A 23,032-nucleotide genomic window follows, 5' to 3' on the forward strand; every position below is an offset into this window, starting at 1 on the left:
AACCAGGGATCTCTGGACCTAGTATTAGTTGAAACTAGTAATACTTGAATACAAACTGAAACAACTGTGACTCGTACCAGCATTCTAGTCAAGTAAAATTAAAATGGCCTCTATTACCTCCTATCCATCCCCAGTCAATATGTAAAAACATGGAGAAAATTTTTATTTTTCTAAAAAAAGAACTCCTCTTTAGAAGAGGGTCTGCTTGGTCATGAAAATACTATGACAGGCCATGTAGGTAATGGATGAGAGCACAGGAATATACCTGAGTAACAAGCTAAATGATTTCAAAGAGGCATAAGAGCAGCTATCTCTCAAGCTTCTGTTTTCCTGAGTGGAGTATGAAAACTAAAGCCAGAGCTGAAGGGATAAGGTGAGCTTCCACCCCATATAACATACCTTCTCTTTCCAAATAGGCCACATATAAAGCCACAGGCCAGGAAAGAACAATCATCAGAGTTACGCTGCACAGGTGCACGTAGGGAGCAAAGATCTGGGAGAAAGCCAAAAGTCAGGCTGGACATATCTGAACAGACAGTACTAGACTACAGGATGATGCTTACCTTCAGTGACAGCCCAACCACCAGCCACCTTTCCTTCCAGAATTTGCATATAATTAACATGAAGACGACGCACAGCAGAATCACCACAAGAACCAGGATCTAGGGAAACAGAAAAGATCTCTTGATTTCTACATACTAGCCTTAGATCAAACTGTCCTTAGCAATTGTATGTGTGTCTTTACAATGTCAGGGACCTTATGTCTTTCCTCATCTTTTTAATCTAACCATTCTGCAAATCTCCAATACTGGGTGGATCCATTCATTCACATTCTTTGCTCCTAAGTCTTTGCTGTACAGCAAGGTTGGAAAAAAATTAGACAGCTAGGCAGTATGATGCTATTACTAATTTATCACTTCCAGCCTCAGCTGGGCCCTCAACATTGCTTGGTATGTCTCACTCAGTTTTACCAATGCCCAATACAAATCTTCACCACTTCTTTATACCTCAGTTATATACTCAATACAATTATAAGCAATATCCTGCTTAATTTTTTTTTTGAGACACAATCTACTGTGTTTGCCTGAGTTAGTGTGCAGTGGCATCATCATAGCTCACTGCAACCTCAAATTCCTGGGCTCAATCTTCCCACCCTAGCCTCCCAAGTTGCTGGGACTACAGACACATGATACCACACCTGGCTAATTTTTAAAATTTTTTTGTGGGAGTCTTGCTATGTTGCCCAGGCTGGTCTCAAACTCATGGCCTCAAGCAATCCTGCCACGTCAGCCTCCCATAGTGCTAGGATTACAGGCATGAGCCACTGAACATGGCCAATATTTTGTAATTGCTTTTTCGATGTATATTTTCCTCAACAGATTATAAATTTCACGAGGTCAAGGATAATATTGGTATTGTTTATATTACAGCCTTGGTGCCTTGCAAAATGTCTGGCACATAGTAAGCATGCAATAAATATTTGTTAAACAGATGAAAAAATATGCTTGCCAGAACACTATATACTTCGTACAGAAAAAACATTGAGACCAAGGAAACATAACTTTCTTAACTTCCATTCTTTCAAATATATAGTTTTTCTACATCTGTGCTGCCCTCTATATAGTACTTAGTTCCCGCCTTTCCATAATCTCTATACTTAAAGTTAATTGAATCCATAATTACCCTCTTATAAAATAAGACCTTGGTGGCTTCCATGGTAAATTCTACCAAACATTTAAGGAAGAAATCTTTATAATCTTTAAAAAAACTCTTCCAGAGAATAGAAAAAGAACACTTTCTAAAATATCTTATGAGACCAACAAAACAGTGATACCCAAATTCAGTAAGAACAGAAAAGTATAGTCCAATTTCTCTGATATACACAGATACAAAAATCTTAAACAGCCTATTAGCAAACTAAATGCATAACAACACAACGTCTAAATTGTCAAATCAGACTCATATGAATAACAGATCTTACCCAACAACAAAATTTACCAGTGCTTTAAAGCAGCAGTACCCAACCTTTTTGGCACCAGGGACTGGTTTCATGGAAGACAATTTTTCCACGGACAGGGGTGGGGGAGTAGGCGGAGCTCAGGTGGTAATAATGCATGGCCCTGTTTTCCTACCAGCCCAGGGGTTAGGGACCACAACTTTAAAAGATATAGGCTGCTATAAACATTTTAGAAGACAGGCACTGACTCCACCAAGGGAGTTGTGGTCAAGGTTCTAGGCACAAGGGTCTCTGAAAACAGACCAGGAAAAAGCCCATGGGAGGAAAAGCCAACTGTACATTTACCTGGTCCAGATGGGATCAACCCCTGATTTTTCTCTTGCCTCTCCTTGTGGGACTGTGCACTTTTCTCCTATCTCCTCTTCCCCTGGGCACCACTCAGGTGGAGGAGAGGTAAAAGGACCACATGGCTCTCTCCACCAGTGCTTCCAGGTTCAGATCAGGCCCAAATAGGGGAGGGGAAAAGTTTTAATGTTAATAAAGTTGGAGTTTGGGTTATTACAGTGAACTAAAATTTTAAGTGACTGAAATGAGAATGTTCTTGTAACTAAAAAAGACTGGGAAAGTAATGGAATTTGTCTAAAATTTGATTGGGATGGGAAGAACAAGGCCACAGAGTGAGTTTACCATATAGTAGTAAAAAAGAATAAAGTTTGGGTTTAGATCCTTCCATAAATCAGTTATGTTACAAATTTAATTATTTCAGTTAAAATGGTGTGAACAGATCTCTTTAGGAGGAACAATGAGAGAGAAAGGGCAACTCTGTACATAACACTGAGTACTAAGGAGCATGTTCAGTCTGGGTCTAAGGTCTCCTAGGAGGATTCAGATATCCTACCTTATGACACCAGTGCAAGTATAGTTCAACCCCTTCCCAAAGCAACAAAAATCCAAGTAACTGCAAAAGCAAAGAAGAAAAAGACAGTTATTTTGAAATCTCCAAGTTACTGCCCAAAGCATTTCATAGCTCAAAATTCCTTTCACAATCTGACACTATGCTCTCTTCTTGCTAAACCTGCACTTTTCAGCCTCTAGGGGTTTGCTATGCAGTTCCTCTGCCTGGAAAGCTCTTCCTCCCCATGCATCTGATCCTTGAAAGCCAGTTCAAATGTCACCTCCTATTTTTAACTTTCATCAGCACCTGCAGGAAGAATTCATTATTACCTCCTCTGGGATTTCATACTGACACTCTTCCTGAGTTCCTGCCCATTCCTTGTGATGGACCTTATTCTTGGTATTACTTAGATTTACTCGTAAGAGAATAAAAGTCAGGGTCAGCCCTTCCAAGGGCTCTTTCTTTGGGAAACCAGGACTATTACTACATATTACAACTGTCAGCCACTGTTGTTAACATTGGTAAATACTCAATCTTAGATTTGAATCTAACTCTAGCCAGTCACCAAATCAGTATGGAGATGGAAGCTGAAAACGGGAGTTCTCAGACGCCTAGAATATTAATGACCGTTTGAATGTATATGGCACTTACATTTTTATAAAAATAATTTCATGTATATGATTTCACTTGTTCTTTCCTTGACCCTATAAAATACCATTTTATTAAATATTATCATTCTCATTTGAAATAAAGGAAACCGAGGCTCAGAAGAGTTATATGATTTGACCAAAGTTACAAAGAATAGGAAATATTAATAGAATCCAGGTCTCCCTCCTTTTTCACTATTGTTGCCATTGTATGTATTCAAAAAGGAGTAAAGTAGAAAGTTTGTTCAAATATTTTGCTTTACTGAACACCAGAGTTTATTCCCATGTTAGAAACTTACTTTACCATTTTGTATTTATTGTGTATTAAAATGGTACAATTCAGTGGTCAAAGTTTGCCCTAGGGCACATTGCTCATCTGTATTTTCCCCATTAAAAAGAAACATTTCCAGCTGGTCTTTCTGCCTATAAGCCACCCTCCCTACCACAACTTCCAGAATGATTTTCCTAAAATAGAAACCCAATTTATGCTAAATGTCCTAGCCTTTCTTTCTGGGCCTTCCAAAATCTGTCACAAACCTACCTTTCCAGCCATGTTTCCCACACACAGGGGTGGGGAACCTGCGGCCTTCTGATTTCAAGATTGTTCTTTTTTAAGCACCAAAGGAGGCAGGAAAAGCTTCAACTTTCTCTGCTGCATCCCTTTTAATAAAAGGATTTGTTCTGTAAAATTTGAATTCAGTCAAATTCAGCCACACTTAAGAACCCAGAAGGTCACATTTCACCTTAAGGTCACAGGTTCTGCACCCCTGACAGAGTGACACTGACAGTACTGACCTTTCCTCTTAATAAGACATCTAGTATTTTTTGTCTTTCCGACTTGGTCAAGATGCTTCCTCAGGCCAGATTGTTCTTCCCCATTCCCATATCCATATGTCAAATTCAACATCCCTTCCAAGATTCCACTCCAATCCTACCTCTTATCAGAAGCCTTACTTAATCCTCTTTGCTAGAAATCACCTTTTCCTTCTCAGAACTCCTACAAAATTTTATTTAGGCCTCTCTAATGACAATTATAAATGCTCTACCTGTGTTAGTTATTTTTTGTCTATGACTTAGTTGCCCTACTAGATTCTAAACATTGAATGAACAGTTGTAACTTTATATCTCATATCTATCTCTATGAAGTACCCTACATGAAAACAGAAACTGCTTATGTTTTATTTATCTCTGTATACTCAGCACTTAGCACAATGTTTTGCTTACATAATGATTAATAAATTTTGTTGAAAGAAAAAAATAATGCAAATGGCAACAGATTTGGTGGTTGGGTTCTTCTGTACCAGACAGGAAAATCAGTTGAGAAAGGAATGGTGAAATCAGAGAAAGTCATTTGCCATATGTATAAATGGGCACTGAAAAACTCTAACAGCCTAAAGTCATCCTCCCCTTAAGCTTACCATTTCTACAGACTTTCCTGTTGCCTGGTGTCAATTTCTCACCCTACACAAAACACTACTATGTCACACAACAGAGGCAGGGTCACATTATAGCCAAAAGACTTTTGCTAAAATGTACTTTGCATCTGGCCTGTGTGACTAGCATTTGCACACTAGAACAAGTTTAACAAACTAGTGAATTTATAAGGCCCCAGAAAGACTGATTTTCAGAAGATGGGACATGAAATGAGTAAGGTACTGCTGATACGAAGCTGTGGATATCTAAAATGACAATTCTGAGTGAACCATAGGATAGTCTATGAAACAAGGAAATAAAAAAACGATGTTCTGCCATATTTTGAAAGGGCCAAATAGGTAAGACACATCCTTTAATTTAGCATAGGCCTTCCCCCCACCTCCATCCTTTGTGCCTCAAATTCAAATAGCTAATGTAAACCCCAAGTCTACTAAGATGAGAGTAATCTTAGGTTCTGAGGACTCCCAACACAAATGGGATACTATACCACAGGCAGGAGCATCTTATGAGGCTACTTATGAAGGGAATGGGAGAAACAGGAAGCATTACTCACCAACAACAATGAAGAGTAGGCCGTCAGGATCCCAGCTAAACTCAGAATAAAAATAGAACAGAAGATCCACTGTCCTGTTCCTAGAAAAACAACCCTGAAAAAGATGTGTTTCAAACCTTAAAATACAGCACAAATCAGGATAGGCACAAGACCAGACTAAATGTAGCATAAGAAAATGAAGAGAGATAAAAAGAGAAGCAGTTTGTGAACAGATCAGTGACAGCTTTGGGGATATTTACTTGAGGAGTTTTACATTGTGTCCTGAAGGCACCCGGGTACATTAATGGGGTCTGTATAAGTGGTAGGTTTTTAAAAAGTTATTTAGAATATTTATTTTGAAATTATGACCTCTTCAAAAAAACAATATAATACAGAAATTCTGGAATGCCAGAAGAGAAAAAATCATCCCATATAAGTTCACTGCCTTAACAAAACTAATACTTTCCAATTTAGCATATGCAAATTATCTATACACAAACATATTGTCTTATATAACTTCAATCACAGCTAGCATATTAATTGCTCTATTCTCTGTGAGAGAGTTGGGCCCTTTAAAAAAAAATGTCCTGATTGTTCTGTTCCTAAAGTAGTATTTGAGAAAAAATTGCTAATGATTTGTTAAAAGGAAACACTATTATACTTGATTTAGGTATTACATATCAAAGAATTTAGACTTCTCATTTCAAAAAACAGAAATTACCTCTTCTCCATATAAAACTTGGATAAATTATCATTTTAAAGATGTAAAATATAGGTTAGTGAACATATAACTACATTAAAAATAAGAAAGGAAATTCTCCTTGGATAAGGGCTGTTAGATACAGCAAGAAGAAAGAAATAGGCAGGCCGGGCGCGGTGGCTCATGCCTGTAATCCTAGCACTCTGGGAGGCCAAGGCGGGCGGATTGCTGGAGGTCAGGAGTTTGAAACCAGCCTAAGCAAGAGTGAGATCCCCGTCTCTACTATAAATAGAAAGAAATTAATTGGCCAACTAATATATATATAGAAAAAAAAATTAGCCGGGCATAGTGGCGCATGCCTGTAGTCCCAGCTACTCGGGAGACTGAGGCAATAGGATTGCCTGAGCCCGGGAGTTTGAGGTTGCTGTGAGCTAGGCTGACGCCACAGCACTCACTCTAGCCTGGGCAATAAAGCAAGACTCTGTCTTCAAAAAAAAAAAAAAAAGAAAAAAAGAAATAGGCAAGCAACATTACTAGCAAGAGGAATCCCAGATCAAGACATGGGAAGAATACTCTGTAGCAGATGAGCTCACACTAAGGAATCAGAAAACATGTAAGGAATGTCAACAAATGAACCCAATGAAGCCAACAAAGAGAAGAACCTGCAACCAAAAAAACATTATTAATAGATCAGAAAAGAGCCACAAAAATAAATATATTTAAGATCTTCCAGGAAGTAAAGGAAGGACTCATATGCATGAAACAAGAATAGGATGTTTTAATGCAAGTACAGGTGGTTATCAAAACAATCAAATAGAGCCCGTGAAAAAAAATTTTAAATAAAAAACATGAAATATGGCCTTAATAGCACTCTACATACAGCCAAAGAAATAATCAAATAGCCTAACCAAATAGTGATATTGACTTTGCTTTCCAATTAACAAAGAAAATTTAAGTTTTGTCATTTAATGATACCTCTACTTTTTCTAATACTTGATATTTATTTTAGTCCCTTTCAATCTAAAAAGTTGTCTTTTAGATATTTAATCATATGTAAATATTATTACTATTGATTTGGTTCACTTCAAAGCCCTCTCACCAAACTCAGGTGAAGTTCCCAACACCTTCTGTGAACTAACCATAGGCAAAGGAAAAACCTTGATCTGGTTTTTTCTCCCTCTTCTACTCCTTCCTGTCCCAGTCATCTATACTTAGTTTTGGTGGTGGTGGTGGTGGTGTGACAAAAAAGAGTGCAAAGAGTGAGAAAGAGTTTATGTGACTGCCTGGGAATTGACAGAGGAAGTCGCCTTTCTTGGCCATCACCTCTTTAAATTGGGAATGCACAGGGCTGATGACTATGCAGTAGGATCACTCTACATAGGGGTATACAATTTAGGCTTCTTATGACTTAGTATTTTTAAGCAGTTTTCTTTATGCTCTGGACCATTGTGTTTTCATACCTCAAGCAGCATAATCACACCCCCTTTTTAGATGTATGCCTTCTTGCTCAGCTGAGACAGTCTTCTTGGGGTAGCCTAGGCCATGGGACCTACTCATCTAAAATCTGTATTTTATGCTGTTATGTTTAAAGGAATCTTCCAGGACCTTTCCTTGCTTTCTCACATCTGTAAAATGAAGCTTCCTTGCATCTTTCCCTAATATATATATAATGCTTTATATCTGCATCACCAACTGTCAACTGACAGTAACACTAGATAAGAAAAAAAGACACATTGGTGGTGAGGTATTAGGAACCTTCACATAGCAAGGAAAGGAGAGACGCATCTAACTCCATAACACACAGAGGGAAACAAAGGGAAGCGACAGTTACCCTCTCAAAAATCCTGCTCTCTCTAGCTAAGGGGAACAACTAGAAAAGCTAAATAAAATGTTTTTAAAAATCTAAATGAAGGCATCAGACATCTACCAAGCAGTGAAGAACTATGGAGCTAAGATCTAGACAATAAAGAAAATCCAGATACAGCATGGTATTTGGGGTGATTTTTCTCTAGAAGAATTGGTTAAGATACAAGAAGCCCTTATAAACCTCACAAGGCTAATAGAACAAAAAGGGGAGAAGATAATGTGGTAAACACCATACATTTTGATTTGGCACCTTCCAAGCCACATCCTAGGAGTAAGCACAAACTGGAAATAGACTGATTGGAGCTTTGAACCATCTAAATATGTGAAATTGGATTAAGGTAAATAAGATTTGGTTATCTGTCAGAAGCCCTGCTCTGAGAAAACATAATGTAAAATTTGAGGTCCAAAATTATTTATATAATTTCTTATATACAATGTCTGGCACTAAAGCAAAAAGAATCAGACATTAGTGAATGCCAAAAGCAGCAATGGACAACATCAAAGAACTTCAGGAAATCTAGATAGTGGAGGTATCAGACACAGACTTCTAAGTAACTATCCTTAACTGTTCAGACTGCAAAAAAATTTAAAAATTTCAGCAAAGAACTATTAAAAAGAGGCCCAATTCAAAATTCTAGAAACAAAGCCAGGTACAGTGGTTCACAACTGTAATCTCAGTGCTTTGGGGAGTCTGAGGAAGGAGGATCACTTTAGGCTGGTTTGAGACCAGCCTGGGCAATATAGCAAGACCCCATCTCTACAAAAATAAAAAATAAATTGGCCAGGTGTGGTGGCACACACCTGTAGTCCTAGCTACTTGGGAGACTGAGGTGGGAGGATCACCTGAGCCCAAGAGTTCGATGTTACAGTGAGATATGATCATACCACTGTACTTATCTGGCCCAGGACTTGGAGCAACTAAAGACAATGCAATAGAAGCAAGAAGAATGTGGGCCCAAATGCTGCCCCAGAGCAACTAAGGAACTACCAGATACTGACATTGCATCAAGGCTACCTAGTGCCTGGGGCTCATCACCAATACTCTAGAGTATAATAAAAAAGGGCTACTGATTCACTTCCCCCTTTCATATGTTATATAAATTTCTCTTGTGACCAAATCCTAATACAGTCTTATACTAGGAATGGAATTCTGAGAAAACACACCAACCATTTTCCTAAGAGAAGATACAAATTCTTTTATCACTACTGGGTGATGTTTATTCCTCTAACTTAAGTATTGATATATAAGATTAACTACAATAGTAGTTATGTTTACATGACACAAGTTTTGTTCAATGGTAGAGGAATACAAGAAGATTATATATACATTAATATATAGATAGATATGCAGAATTCTGGCACCCAAGATCTTTGTTTTCTGATGTCATACCAGTGATGTCAGACGTCAAAGGGACTTTTTGCACATGAAATTAAGGTTACTACTCAAGTGACTTTAAAATGGAGAGGTTATCCTGGATTATCTGGGTGAATCCAATGTAACCATATGAGCTCCTAAAAATCAGAAGAACAAGGCAAAGAAATGTGATGAAAGGGGAAGGAAGAGAAATTTGAAGTCTGAGAAGAAGTTCACATACCCTGGCTAGCTCTAAGATGGAGAAGGTCTCAAACTAAGGAATGCACTGGCCTCTTGAAGCTGAAAACAATGTTAGCAGGGACTTCAGTCCTATATCCACAAGGAAGTGAATTCTGTTAACAACTTGAATGAACCTGGAAGTGGATTCTCACTCGGAGACTCCAGGTAAAAGCTCATGCCAGCTGGCAGTTGATTTCAGTCTTAGGAGATCCTAAGTAGAGTACCCAGCTGAGTAAACCAGACTTCTAACTTACAGAACTGTGAAATAGTACATGGGTATTGTTTTGAACTGTTAAATTTGTGGTAATTTGCTATGGCAGCAATGGAAAACTACCCATGCAACTTATTGTTGCCTTAGGACCTGCCAGAGCTCACTCATATATACAAGTTCTATATGGTGATAAAGTGTTGCTGTGGGAAGATTCTGCCTGCTGAGTATGAATGTTGATTCCAACTATGCATTCCAGAACTAGGGAAATAAACCCCTAGTGGTTTGGGGACCCTCTAGGCTCACTGTGGAGATGGGCCCAAGCCAAAACTCCATTGATTGCCTGACATCCCCAAACCCCTACTCTAACTTGTGAATCACAGTGGCTTTTTGGATCTCTAGGAATTTGTGTCAGTTCAGATTCACTGTCCAGCAATTTCCCAAAAGGTATTTCTTCTTCCCCAGTGCATACCCACCCTGGTAAATGGCCAGGGGTTCCTTGAGGAAAACTAAGAGGAAGACTGACACTATATACTTTGGCTGTGAGGAGGGTCCTTTCTTAAGGCCTTCCTCTCTCAAGGGCTTCTGAGACTGTAGACTTATCAAGTTTAGAAATTTGTTGAGGGGCCACACTTTCTATTGTGGTGATTCAATTTAGAATTCTCTTCATGAGAGAACTAGAGATTTTCTACAGATATAACCTAAGTAAGATTTTAGTAGGATGCCCATCTATTTCAGTTTTAGGGACAGTAATCAACTAGCCAACATCAAATGTCTCCTGAGGTCAGACCATTCTTACTACTGTGCCAGTTCTACTGCCCATTATAGTAACCACACTCACCTTGACTTTAGCAATTAAGTGCCACAACTTGGCTCTGAAACCCAGAAATCTTATCATTCTCATTGCATTCAGAGAAACTGCTTTGATATCAATAATTCTCAATGGCATCCCTTTGCTACTGAAAATAGCTACCATAAGTGCATTACATTCCTTGTTTTCACTTAAATATTCTATGGAAGCAACTACTTGGTCAACCATAGCCTTAGCTTCCATAGCTACTTGATTCAAGTGTCTGTAGGTGATAATTTAAGTACCTTTTACCACTGCACACCATGGACAACCACTGTCTCTCTTACCAAAGGAAACAGGGCTATTAAATCTTTAAATTTAATCAATTCAGAATCAATTCTAGATAACCGGAACCAACTTAGAAAACCCATCCTTAAGGTTCTATTCCTCTAGAACTGCTTCTATCAATTCTGTATCTGTAAAGGTTTGTTCAGAGAAGCAGAACTACTGTGATAAAGAATAAAAGATTTATTATAGGGATTAGACTTTTCATAATTATGAGAACTTACAGAGAAATCTGTGTAAGAGATTGTTGCCTCTACATCTGGTAGATTGGGCTTTGGGTCACTATACGTTAGCCAGGCTGGACGTCAGGAAGAAAAGTTGGGTATGAAGTGGGGACAACGAGGATAAACTAGAACCTGCAAGGATGAATTGAAAACCACAAGGACAAAGTTAACCCTGTGACTGACTCTTACCACCTCTAGCCTCAATAGCATGAGCAACCTACATAAGAATCAAAGCAGGAAGATACAAAAAGACTGGTCACCTTCAAAAGAACAAAAATTAGACTCAAAGCAGACTTCACAAGAGAAACAAATCAAAAAGATAATAGAATAAGAAATACAAAGTGCTGAAAAAAACCTGCCGAATTAGAATTCTATGCCCAGCTAAGACATCCTTCAAAGATGAAGATGAAATAAAGCCATTTTCAAAAAAATAAAAATTGAGAGAATTTGTCACCAGTAGATTCTCGTAAAAGGAAATTCTAGGGGGTATTTCTTTAACAGCTTTAGAAAAATATAATTCATATACCATAAATGTCATCCATTTCATTAATTATTAGTTATATTCACAGCCTTTTATAACGATCACCATTATCTAATTCCAGAATACTTTTTCATCTAAAAAGAAACCCATGTTTATTAGTCTCCATTCCTCCCTACCTCCGGCTCCTTGCAACCACTAATCTGCTGTTTCTATGGATTTGCCTATTCTAGACATCTTATATAAATGGAACTATATAATATGTGCTCTTTAGTAACTGGCATCTTTCCCTGAGCATGTTTTCTAGGCTTATCCATGTTGAATCATGTATCAGCATTTCATTATTTCTTTGTCGCTGAATAACATTCCACTATACAAATACATCATATTGTATTTGTCCACTTATCAGTTCATAGGCATTTGGGTTGTTCCTACTTTTTGGCTATTATAAATAAGGCTGCTGTGGACATTCATGTATAAGTATTTGTGTAGACTGTTTGTAATTCTCTTGGTTATATACCTAGGAGTGACACTGCTAGGTTGTATGGTAACTCTGTTTAAGTCTTTAAGGAATTACCAAACTATTTTCCACAATGGCTGCACCATTTTACATTCCTACCAGCAATGTATGAGGGTCCCAAGTTCTCTGAACACATTATTTTTTAAGCAGTTATATTGGAATACATGCAGGATAAAATAAAGAGAAAGTCGTGAAGTTGATGTCACAGAACATCTGAGCAAAGAAGAGAATTGTGGCATTGTAAAAGTATTTAAATTGGCCAGGCCCAGTGGCTTATGCTTGTAACCCCAGCATTTTGGGAGGCCAAGATGGGAAGACTGCTTGAGACCAGAAGTTCAAGACCAACCTGTGCAACATAGTGAGACCCTATCTCTACCAAAAATTTAAAAATTAGCTAGGCATGGTGGTACATGGCTATATTCCTATCTACTTGTGAGGCTGAGTCAGGATGATCATTTGAGCCAGTAGTTCCAAGTTAGAGTGATCTATGATCATGTCACTGCACTCCAGCATGGGTTACAGAGTAAGACCCTATCTCTAAAAATAAATTATAAAAATAATCAAAGTATTTAAATGATGACTCATTTCTTCAAACAAAAATCTATGTTCTGATTTGCTAAGTTCTTTAGAAAATATATGTCACTTAGGAATTCTTAAGGTCTGAGACATGAGAAATTTGACTGTATAAAATGTCTATTTCAAATTCGAGGGATGTTTTCTATTGCTCAAAATCTTTTCTTAGTACTTCAGAATCTTAAGTCACATCAGAATAAGCCAGTTCCATAAGTGCCCACCCAAATAAATGAGTAGAGGCACATGCCTGTAATCACAGCCCTTTGGGAAGCCAAGGCAGGAGGATCACTTGAGCCCGAGTTCAAGACCAACCACGGCAACATAGCAAGATGCTATCTCTACAAGAAAACGTAAAATTTAGGCAGGCATGGTGGCACATGCCTGTCACCCTGGCTACTCAGGAGGCTGAGGTGGGAGGATTGCTTGAGCCCAGAAGTTTGAGGTTGCAGTGAGCTATGATTATGCCACTGGACTCTAACCTGATAGAACAAGAGACCCTGTATTAAAACCAACAAACTAATACCAGTAGAGTTCTAGCTCCATTTTAAAATGACAGGCTATTTTGTCCAGGTTAACTTTACAGCCAGATTTGGTGTCTGTGTACCTAGATCTGTGTGATATTTCTTTTTCTTTCTTCTTTTCCTGAAAATCTTTATAGTTCCAATTTAGAACTAGATTCTTCTTCAAGTGTTATTTTATCTATAGAATTCTAGAAATTTGGCAAAAGTCAAGTTCATAGGAGACAACAGCTTGGCAATGGCATCTGTAACAATGCTGGCAGGATTCAGACACTTGCACTTTTCAATGCTCTCAGTTGCAAAGGGGAGAAAGACAATCTGTCATAGTGTGTAAAAAGGTGAGTGACCATCACTTTGTATATTTACTTCTGTGATTTCATTATTTTCACTCACTTCCAGATACAAGAATCATGTACATATTACTTATTCTCTAAAGTAGTTTTGAAAGACTGTGGGATGCTCAGGAGCAAGTATCACATCGGTCCTTCCTTGAGTCTCGATGACATCCCATGGACACCTACTGGTGTGAGATGCAAAGCTGGATTCCAGTAGAGCAGGGAGCATTGGCTATCACAGACCTCTATGGAAACTTGGTGAAAACTTGGAACCATCCTGAAAAATGCACAAGTATACTTACAACATTTTGCACATAATTCAGAAGCCCTTAACTCCTCCATGGGTCTCTGGTAATTAACTCAAGAGGGATGAGAGACTAAGCAGTTCCATAAAAATGTCTGACATTTTTGTTAAAACAGCTTCTGACACATCAGTTTTTACCAAAAGAGTAACAGTTTTTAACCCTATGCAGTTTTCACTCAACCGGCTCCCAACTAGTGTATAGGTTCAGTATTGGGCATTCCAGTTTAGTTCTTTTTGTTTTATATTCAAGTTGTTCTCAGTTTTTTGTTATAATTTTTGTTCTTTATAAGCATTTGTATGGTACTGAGCTTAACTGGTTTCCTAGAAAGTTCCTGTTTAGTGAGAGTCTATTTCCTATTAGATTCACAAGCTGCATAAATGAATTTTAGGTTTCAGCATACATGCTGAGAAATGAAACCTGATGTGTCCTTTATTTACTTGGAAAACAGCAGTGCAGGGTGGAAAGCATATGCTTTAGTGATGAGCAGATCTGGTATTAATGGCCACTGCTCCAGCCAGCTCCATGATTGGGCACGGTGCCTGACCTCACTTTATCCCATAACATGGTGAACATGGTTACCAGCACCAGAGTCACCTGCGGACTAGCGGGGCTGCATGCCTAGAGGAATGCTCAGCAGGTCAGTTCTCGGTCCTTATATACTAGCTCACACAGCCCACGCCTCTTCTCTTACTAACAAAGTCACCTTCATGGCACACATAGGGGGTATTTTCCATGCAGAAAAAGAAGATCGATGAAAGATCAGAAATACATGATGAAATGAAGAGCAATAAAAATGGTAAATAGGTAGGTTAATCTAAAAGAATATTAACTATATAAAATAATGTCATATGTGATTGAAAATGTATATAGGATTAAAATATATGACAATAATGGATTATAAATCAGAAGGAGGTAAATGAAGTTAAGGTGCTTCAAGATCCTTGTATTATCCAGAAAAGAGTTAAAGTATGATGAGGCAAGATTACATGTTGTAATTTCCAGGGTAGATTCCAAAAAAATAGCAAGAGTGGGTAGGATAGATAAATGTGGGTATACCTTTCTAAGTTAATGGGGGGGAATGAAATAATAAATACTTAATAGAAAATATGGTAAGAAAAGAAGAAAAAAAAGAATACAGAACTGATAGGACAATAGCATTAGGAAGATTATGGATGTAAACTCAAATGTATTGGTAATTTATTAGTGTAGAGATGTCTTTTTCTTTGGCACATAAAGACAAATATTGCCAAACTGGATTTGAGAAACCCATATGCTATTTACAAGGGAAAGTTCCAAACATAAGATACAGAAAGGTTAAAAAGAAACAGGGTGAAAAAGATAAACCATGCAAAACTAGCATAGATACATTAATAGCATACAAAGTAGTCTTCAAGGTAAAAACATATGAAGAATATAAGAGACTATGCCTACCCTAAAAATATAAAAAGCAACTCTGCACTAGGATTGAAGATTCCATTGATACTCAGACCTGTGCCTGACTTGCACACTGCATCCTGGAAGTACAGGATCACCAGTGGGGGATGGCTGCAAGTTAGATTATGGAAGTTGGTCAATAAGCATCTCAGTCTTGGGTGCAATGGTGAGTGTTCCAAGCCACACCTGCGGTCAGTGTAAAAGCCTGCTGTGAAGGAAATTTCTTCCAGCACACCTGGAAGAGCAATTCTAAAAAGTGGCTATGGACCAGTGCTTGACTAGGGCATTGTTGGAAATAATAATGGCCAATGTGATCAGTGTCACTTTGATGACCAGAAGTTTTTCTTACCACCACCATACCATTTTTGTTATACTATAGTAAGCTGCCAGACTTCGATACTACTTAAGGGATGGGGAGCCAGAAAATTTTGTATATTAGACTTTGCACAAACCTTATCAACTACAGACCTCATAGCCAGATATTTTAAAATTTATAAACATAAAGAAATGAATTTATTCCATAGCATTTATATTTTAAATTGAACACAAAGGCTGCAGGCTAATTCAGAACTGGTCCACAAATAAAAACTGCATATGAACTGATGAGAAAACTTTCTGAAAACTCCCAAAGGACAAATAGACAAAGACAAATGAAAAAAGAAATCAGTTAAATAAACTAGTTTTGAAACAAAATGATTCAAATTAAAACAAAAAATAATTCCATCAAGAAAATATAAATCATGCATAATTAGAATATTTAATACTGACTGTCATATGCCTCTGTTGTAGCCAGAAATTCCTATAACCTTTTGAGAAGTACTTTGGTAATGGGAATAATGAATTTTAACAGTGTTTATTCTTCAATTCAATAATACCACTTGTGGGATTCTATTTAAAGGGCTGATAACAAGAATCTATATAGAACTTAAGAAAATTAATAAGAAAAGAATCAAATAACCCCAGCAATAAATGGACAAAGGACATAAACCAAAATTTTTCAAAAGACAACAGACTAATGGCCAGCAAACATACAAAAAAGTGCTCAACATGTCTAATCATTTTAGAGAAATGCAAATCAAAACTACAATGAGGGCCGGGCGCGGTGGCTCACGCCTGTAATCCTAGCACTCTGGGAGGCTGAGGCGGGTGGATTGCTGGAGGTCAGGAGTTCGAAACTAGCCTGAGCAAGAGCGAGACCCCCGTCTCTACTATAAATAGAAAGAAATTAATTGGCCAACTGAAAATATATATATAAAATTATCCGGGCATGGTGGCGCATGCCTGTAGTCCCAGCTACTTGGGAGGCTGAGACAGGAGGATGGCTTGAGCCGAGGAGTTTGAGGTTGCTGTGAGTTAGGCTGACGCCACGGCACTCACTCTAGCCTGGGCAACAAAGCAAGACTGTCTCAAAAAAAAAAAAAAAAAAAAAAAAAAAAACACAAAAACACTACAAGACACTGGAGACATCACCTAACTCCAGTGAGAATGGCCTTTATCAAAAAGTCCCAAAACAACAAATGCTGGCAAGGATGTGGAGAGATTGGAACACTCTTACACTGCTGGTGGGACTTCAAATTAGTACAATGAAAAATATTAATTCCCTGTGGAAAGTAATTTGGAAATATCTCAAAGAGATAAAAATAGAAATACCATTTGATCCAGCAATCCCACTACGAGGCATCTGCCCAAAGGAAAAAAAGACTTTCTATAATAAAGACATCTGCACTCCAATGTTTATAACAGCATAATTCACAATTGCAAAGATGTGGAAACAACCCAAGTGCCCATTAATACATGAGTGGATTGATAAAATATGGCATATGTATGCCACAGACTACTCCTCAACTATAAAAAACAATGGTGAACTATTATCCTGGATAGAGCCTGAGCCCATCCTTTGAAGTGAAGTATCACAAGAATGGAAAAACAAGCACATGTACTTCGCCATCAAATTGGTACTAACTGATCAAGACGAAGGTGCTCACATGGTAGTAATGTAATATTCACTGGGTGTTGGTAAGGTGAGGGGTGGGGGTAAGGGTGGGTAAGCTTATAACAAATGTATGTGGAACACACTGTATGGGGAAGGGCACACTTGTAACCCTGGCTTGGGCAAGGATAAGGCATTACATGTAACCAAAATGCTTGTACCCCCACATAATATTATGAAATAAAAAAATAATAAAAATAAATTTATAAAAAGAATACAAAGATTTCTCTGTCCTATTGTAAAATTAAGAAAATTGGAAACATTTATAATGCCTAACAATAAAAAATGGTTAAGTGTATTATAGTATCTTCATGTCATAAAATATTTTGAAACCATTTTAAATGATGTTCATTAAGAGTTTTTTTGTTTTTTGTTTTTTGTTTTTTTTTTTTTTTTTGAGACAGAGTCTCACTTTGTTGTCCAGGCTAGAGTGAGTGCCGTGGCGTCAGCCTAGCTCACAGCAACCTCAAACTCCTGGGCTCCAGTGATCCTTCTGCCTCAGCCTCTCGAGTAGCTGGGACTACAGGCATGTGCCACTATGCCCGGCTAATTTTTTATATATATATATCAGTTGGCCAATTAATTTCTTTCTGTTTATAGTAGAGACGGGGTCTCGCTCTTGCTCAGGCTGGTTTTGAACTCCTGACCTTGAGCAATCCGCCCGCCTCGGCCTCCCAAGAGCTAGGATTACAGGCGTGAGCCACAGCGCCCGGCCTCATTAAGAGTTTTAAAAATTGGTTAAAATGTTTATAATTATTTTAAGTGAAAAGGGAAAGCAAAACTGTATATACAGTATGAGCACAATAATATAAAAATAAGCATACAAAAAGAAGTTGTGAAATATATACCAACCGACTGTCACTCAAGAATGAGACTAATCCCTGGTGGTCCAGTGGTTTAAAAAAAAGAGAGAGACTAAGCAGATACTGCATTTCCTAATTTTTTACATTTAAAATAACAAGCTATGTTTTACTTCTATAAAGGAAAAAATAGCTGTATTCTATTTTTTAAAAAAAAAAACCTCATTCCCAAACATATCCTTCTCCTCCAAATACCAAATAATGGGTAAGATCTACAGCAAAGTTAGAAGGCATCAGGCCAGAAAAACTAGAAAGGCCAGGAGCAGTCCAGGAGTTAAGAGTTTAGCCATGAAAGGGTGCTGAGAAGGGATACCTGTCACTGAGTTCAGAGTCCTAACAAGCCCCTTAAGAATAACAGGAGAAGGCAGAGGCTATAGGAGAAGCAGAGAGGGTCAAGTTAAAGGTCAGAGATCCTGACAACCCACTAGTGTAGTCATCAGTAACCCAGTCAAAGAGACTGAGGAACAAGATGCCAGGGAATCATTATTTGTATAAAAGGACTGGGGATGCTGGAAGCACAGAGAAAGCTTCCCACTGAGCCAGATTTCATCAAAGTGTGAGACTGAGCACAGGTGGAAGGGAAGTCCCCAGAGGCAGGCCCCACAACTGCAAGTTGTGGAAAGCCCAGTTTTGTCCACTCTCTATACTATTCCACTAGATCTTTTCAACCTGAGACGGAATTCAGGTGGCTATCAGACCAAAGCGCCCTTACACAAATCAAAGTACAAAAAGTGAAACTCACCAGTCAAAGTTAAAGTATTCATTTGAGGTTTCTATCCACAGGTACAGGAAAATCACAGACAAGATAAATGAAATTAGCAGGAATGGGCAAAATAATTGCTCTTTCTGGGAAGAGAAAGAAGAAGTCTAACTTAACTCCATTTATCCATGGACCCTCAGAAATTTCTGTATACACTTGCCAAAAGTAAGTATAGTGACAGTGCCATGTATTATCCTCCCCAGGCTGGAGTGACCACTCTCTTTTTACCCCTACCAAATCTTGTATATGCATATTTATAACATTTATCACACTTAACTATAATTATGTGTTTATATGTTTGTATCTGATGCTATACTGTTTCTTCTTTGAGGAAAAAGAACGTCTTTTATACATCTCTGTATTGCCAATATCTAGCATAGTTCAGTGAATGTAGCTGGCTCTCAACAATCATCTGTTGAATTCATCCACTTTTGCAGCTACCAAATGTTTGTTCAGTGACTTATTCATTGAGTATTTCACTCATTCATCATTCATAAGTTCATTTAGGCATTTATCTACCCAACTGGAGGAAGAAGGGGGAATCAGAGTTATGAAATAAACATTTTTTGAGTAGGTATTTTGTACCAGTACAACAGTAGGGACTTCACAAGCTACTTTCATTTGATTTGTCATAATAGCCATGTGAGTTAGGCATTGTTAACCTCATTTTGCAGAAGAAAGCTCAGAGAGGTAAAGTAATCAGCTCATCATCACACAGCCAAGAAGTGGCAGAGACAGGACTAGAACCAAGATCTATGCGAGCTCAAAAGCCAGTACGGAGGATATCTTTATGGAGGAAGTACTAAAATTGAGCCTTGAAGGCAACCTCCCACAATGAAAACCCTATCACAAATCAGCCATGCCACAGTTGACAAACTCTTCCCAGAAGGATTAGGCTTGGTTTGCCATCAGAGTTGTAATCTTAAAGGCCTCTGCATACACAAATAAGAAATGGTACCTCTTTAGAGCACCATTTTTAATCTTTTAAAACTAGGTAGAATAATCCCTGCCCTGTCTAAATTCTGAGGTCATTGTGAGGAGTAAAAATGAAAATATAAAATGGAAAACATAGAAACAGCATTCCAAAAAACTGAAGAAATACATTACAGGTTATCAAAGTAGTAAACTATCACCCTCAGAGTGTAAGAGGATAAAGGGCACAGGATTTGACGCAGGTCTTACACATGTACTTTACATGAAACTTGTGTGGTCCTGTAAAAACATGTATCAGATGTCATTCTCCTGCCCAAAATCCCCCCAGAGCTTCCTATTGTACTAGAAATATCATCCAAACTGCCTTCCATGGCCCACAAGATCCTACATGGTCAACCCTTGCACATTCCTGACCTCATGCCCTTCTATACTTTGACTCCATTTACAGATGCCAGCCACACTGGGTCTTCTTTCTGTTTCTAGAACACAATCATATTCGATCCCACCTCAGGAGCTTGGTACTTGCTGGCTCCTCTGCCTGGAATACTTCTGCCCCCAGATATACACAGGGCTGGCTCTAACTGTCCATTTAGGAGAAATATCAACACGATTTTGAAGAGATCTTTCCTAACCACTCTCCCATCCCAGTTTCTAACATATTTTCATATTATCTTCAAAGCTCTTATCACTATGCAAAGTTGTCTTTCTTCATTTGTTGTTTGTTTCCTAACACATTCCCACTAGAATGTAAGCTTCAGGAGTGCCAGAGGTCTTAGCTGTCTCAGTCACTGCAGCACATATTAAATGTTCGATACATTTTTTGTTGAATAAATCCATTTCCTTTCTTTGATTCTCATTGTTCTCACGCTGGCTCAAAAATTTTCAAAGGCTCCTCATTGTTTACAGGATAAAGTTCAAATATTTTATCTTAACATAAAGATGCTTCATAATTTGATCCAAATATTCCTTTCTAGCCCTACTTCTACTTATCCTCTTACATGTTCCTAAATTCAACACTGGAAATTCATTTTTCCCTAAACATACCACTGTGCTTCTCTATCTCTGAACTTCTGCTCATCTTATTACCTCCACCCAGAAACTCCTGCACCATCATTTCAATATGTCACTTCCACAAGTTCATCACTCCAAGAACAGCAACTCAATAATAGCTAACATTTATTGAGTATTAATTATATACCAAGTCCAATCTGAAGTTTTTTTAACCTATCACCTCTTCTATCCTCACAACAAATCATGCAGGTGGGTACTACTGTTATTCTCTCCATTACTCAAGTGGGGAATCTGAAGCACAAGGATGTTAGTAACTTTCCCAAGCTCCCACAGTGGTGGAACACTAATTTGGAGATAGTCAGTAGCTGAAGCCATAATTTGAATCCGGGTAGTCTTTCCCCAGAATACAAGCTTTATCAGGACTTATGCTATATGCCATACTTCCTCCCCTGAGCAGAAAGGGGCTTTAAGAATTATCCAGGGCCCTTGAGAATTACCCTAGTTCAATTCCCTAGCTGTAGAGGGGCTCCAAGATATCACATAACCAGCGCAAAGGCAGAGTTAGAATTGGGAGCCATGCATACTCCCAGGCTCTGGTATAGGGATTTTTTTCCTTAATACCACACTACCTCAAATGTTACCTTTCCCATGAAGTCTCCCTTTATTTTTCCGTCTATGTCCTTCTTTCTAGCTCTCCTGTGACTTACCACCTCATCCTTAAGTAACAAATATATGTTTAATCTACCCTCCCTTCTCCACCTTTATGATGGTGGCCAGGCCAATGACATCTCTTATTTGGAGTACCACTGTTGCTTCTCTGTGAAGCCAAAGAGGTTTCCCTGTATATGTTTTGTCCTTTCCAGTATGTCCTCCACACAATCAAATAAAATAATTCCAAAACATAGCTCAACCACATCAGCAGCTTAAAATCTTTAGGGACTCTTTATTTCCTACATGGCAGAAGTTAAATTCCTAAAACTATACAACATCTGACCCACCTCCCTTTCAAGCTTTATTTCCCGTCACTTTTCCATTCATAGCCTCTGCTCCATCTAAAATAAGCCTTATACCAATCTCCAAACTCATCATGCCCTTTGATGCCTCCTCCAATATCATTTCTTCCATCATCCCCAATTCTTTACCTATCTAATTCCTAATCACCCTTCACCTTCTAAATAAAGTTACCTTTGGCCTCTCACTTGGAATGTACCTGCAGCACACATATGTATGCACACAATTATAGCACTTCTCCCACTATATTGAGACTTTGTGTGTATACTTGACTTTCCCCCTAGTAGACTGAATTCCTTGAGAGCAGGACCCATGCCTGAAGTACTTCTGTTATCCCCAGTGAGTAGCACAGATGCCAAATATCTGGATAGGAAAGATACAGGGGACAGAAGAACATTCCTGCCTACTCCAGGGTAGGCTCCCATTTCCCACCCCTTTCCTTGTGCTCCCCACCTCAGGTATAAGAAATTAGCGATTCAATTGGTCCGATTCTTGGCCCTAACTGGACCATGTTTACAAATAAGTAAAGGTATACGATTTGGCCTTCCTCTTCTCATTTCAGTGTGCTCACCATTTGATCTCTTATACCATATAGCCCACCAGAGGGTGCCAACATAGGGACTGGAGAAAGAAGGAGGCCCTCAACTAGGCAAGGCCACATGCCACCACTCAGCCTTACTAGAGCTCTTCATTAGGGAAAATAAGGTACTAGCTTGACCAATTTTAAAGGAGCCCTTTGTTTCCCATTTGCTTTGCTTTGTTTTGTTTTTCCCTTCATGAGCATATCTCTGTTGGGAAACTCATGGAAAAGAAAGAATTAAAGATTCAGACATTCCTGTAATCCCTAGACAAACACACCTAAGTGCACTCAAACCTCACTTTTTCTTCCAGTTTCACTGAATGAACAAATGCAAAAATAAAAAAAATGAATAAATGAATGGCATAAATAGTAAGGAAAAGGAAAGAATAAAAGTGAAAGAAAATGAAGAAAGTACATGTTTCAGTAAGTTTAACACTGGTGCACTACTTTCACAAAAGAATTGGAGCCTCAGCATCCCCAGTCCTGGAAACTCTAATGACCGAGCCCTTATGGGTTCAGGGCCCAGCCCATG

The 23,032-nt window shown here is 38.4% G+C and overlaps 1 protein-coding gene across 3 annotated transcripts in view; it reads right to left on the reverse strand.

Moving 5' to 3' along the window:
- Positions 1-604: 604 nt before the first annotated feature.
- The window catches only part of PAK1 (p21 (RAC1) activated kinase 1), a 188,600-nt gene continuing 166,172 nt past the window's right edge, over positions 605-23,032 (reverse strand). For 2 of the 3 annotated variants that reach the window (XM_076002330.1, XM_076002331.1), the window contains exons 15-17: positions 5,487-5,580; positions 2,856-2,915; positions 605-662 (exon numbers count right to left, since the gene is read on the reverse strand). In XM_076002330.1, coding sequence (XP_075858445.1) covers positions 2,881-2,915; positions 5,487-5,580 — 129 coding nt within the window. In that variant the 3' untranslated portion in view covers positions 605-662; positions 2,856-2,880. The remainder of the gene's footprint in view (positions 663-2,855; positions 2,916-5,486; positions 5,581-23,032) is intronic. The other variant, XM_076002329.1, reaches the window with a different exon arrangement.

The sequence above is a fragment of the Microcebus murinus genome, chromosome 4 (assembly GCF_040939455.1).
Source record: "Microcebus murinus isolate Inina chromosome 4, M.murinus_Inina_mat1.0, whole genome shotgun sequence".
Lineage (NCBI taxonomy): Eukaryota > Metazoa > Chordata > Mammalia > Primates > Cheirogaleidae > Microcebus > Microcebus murinus.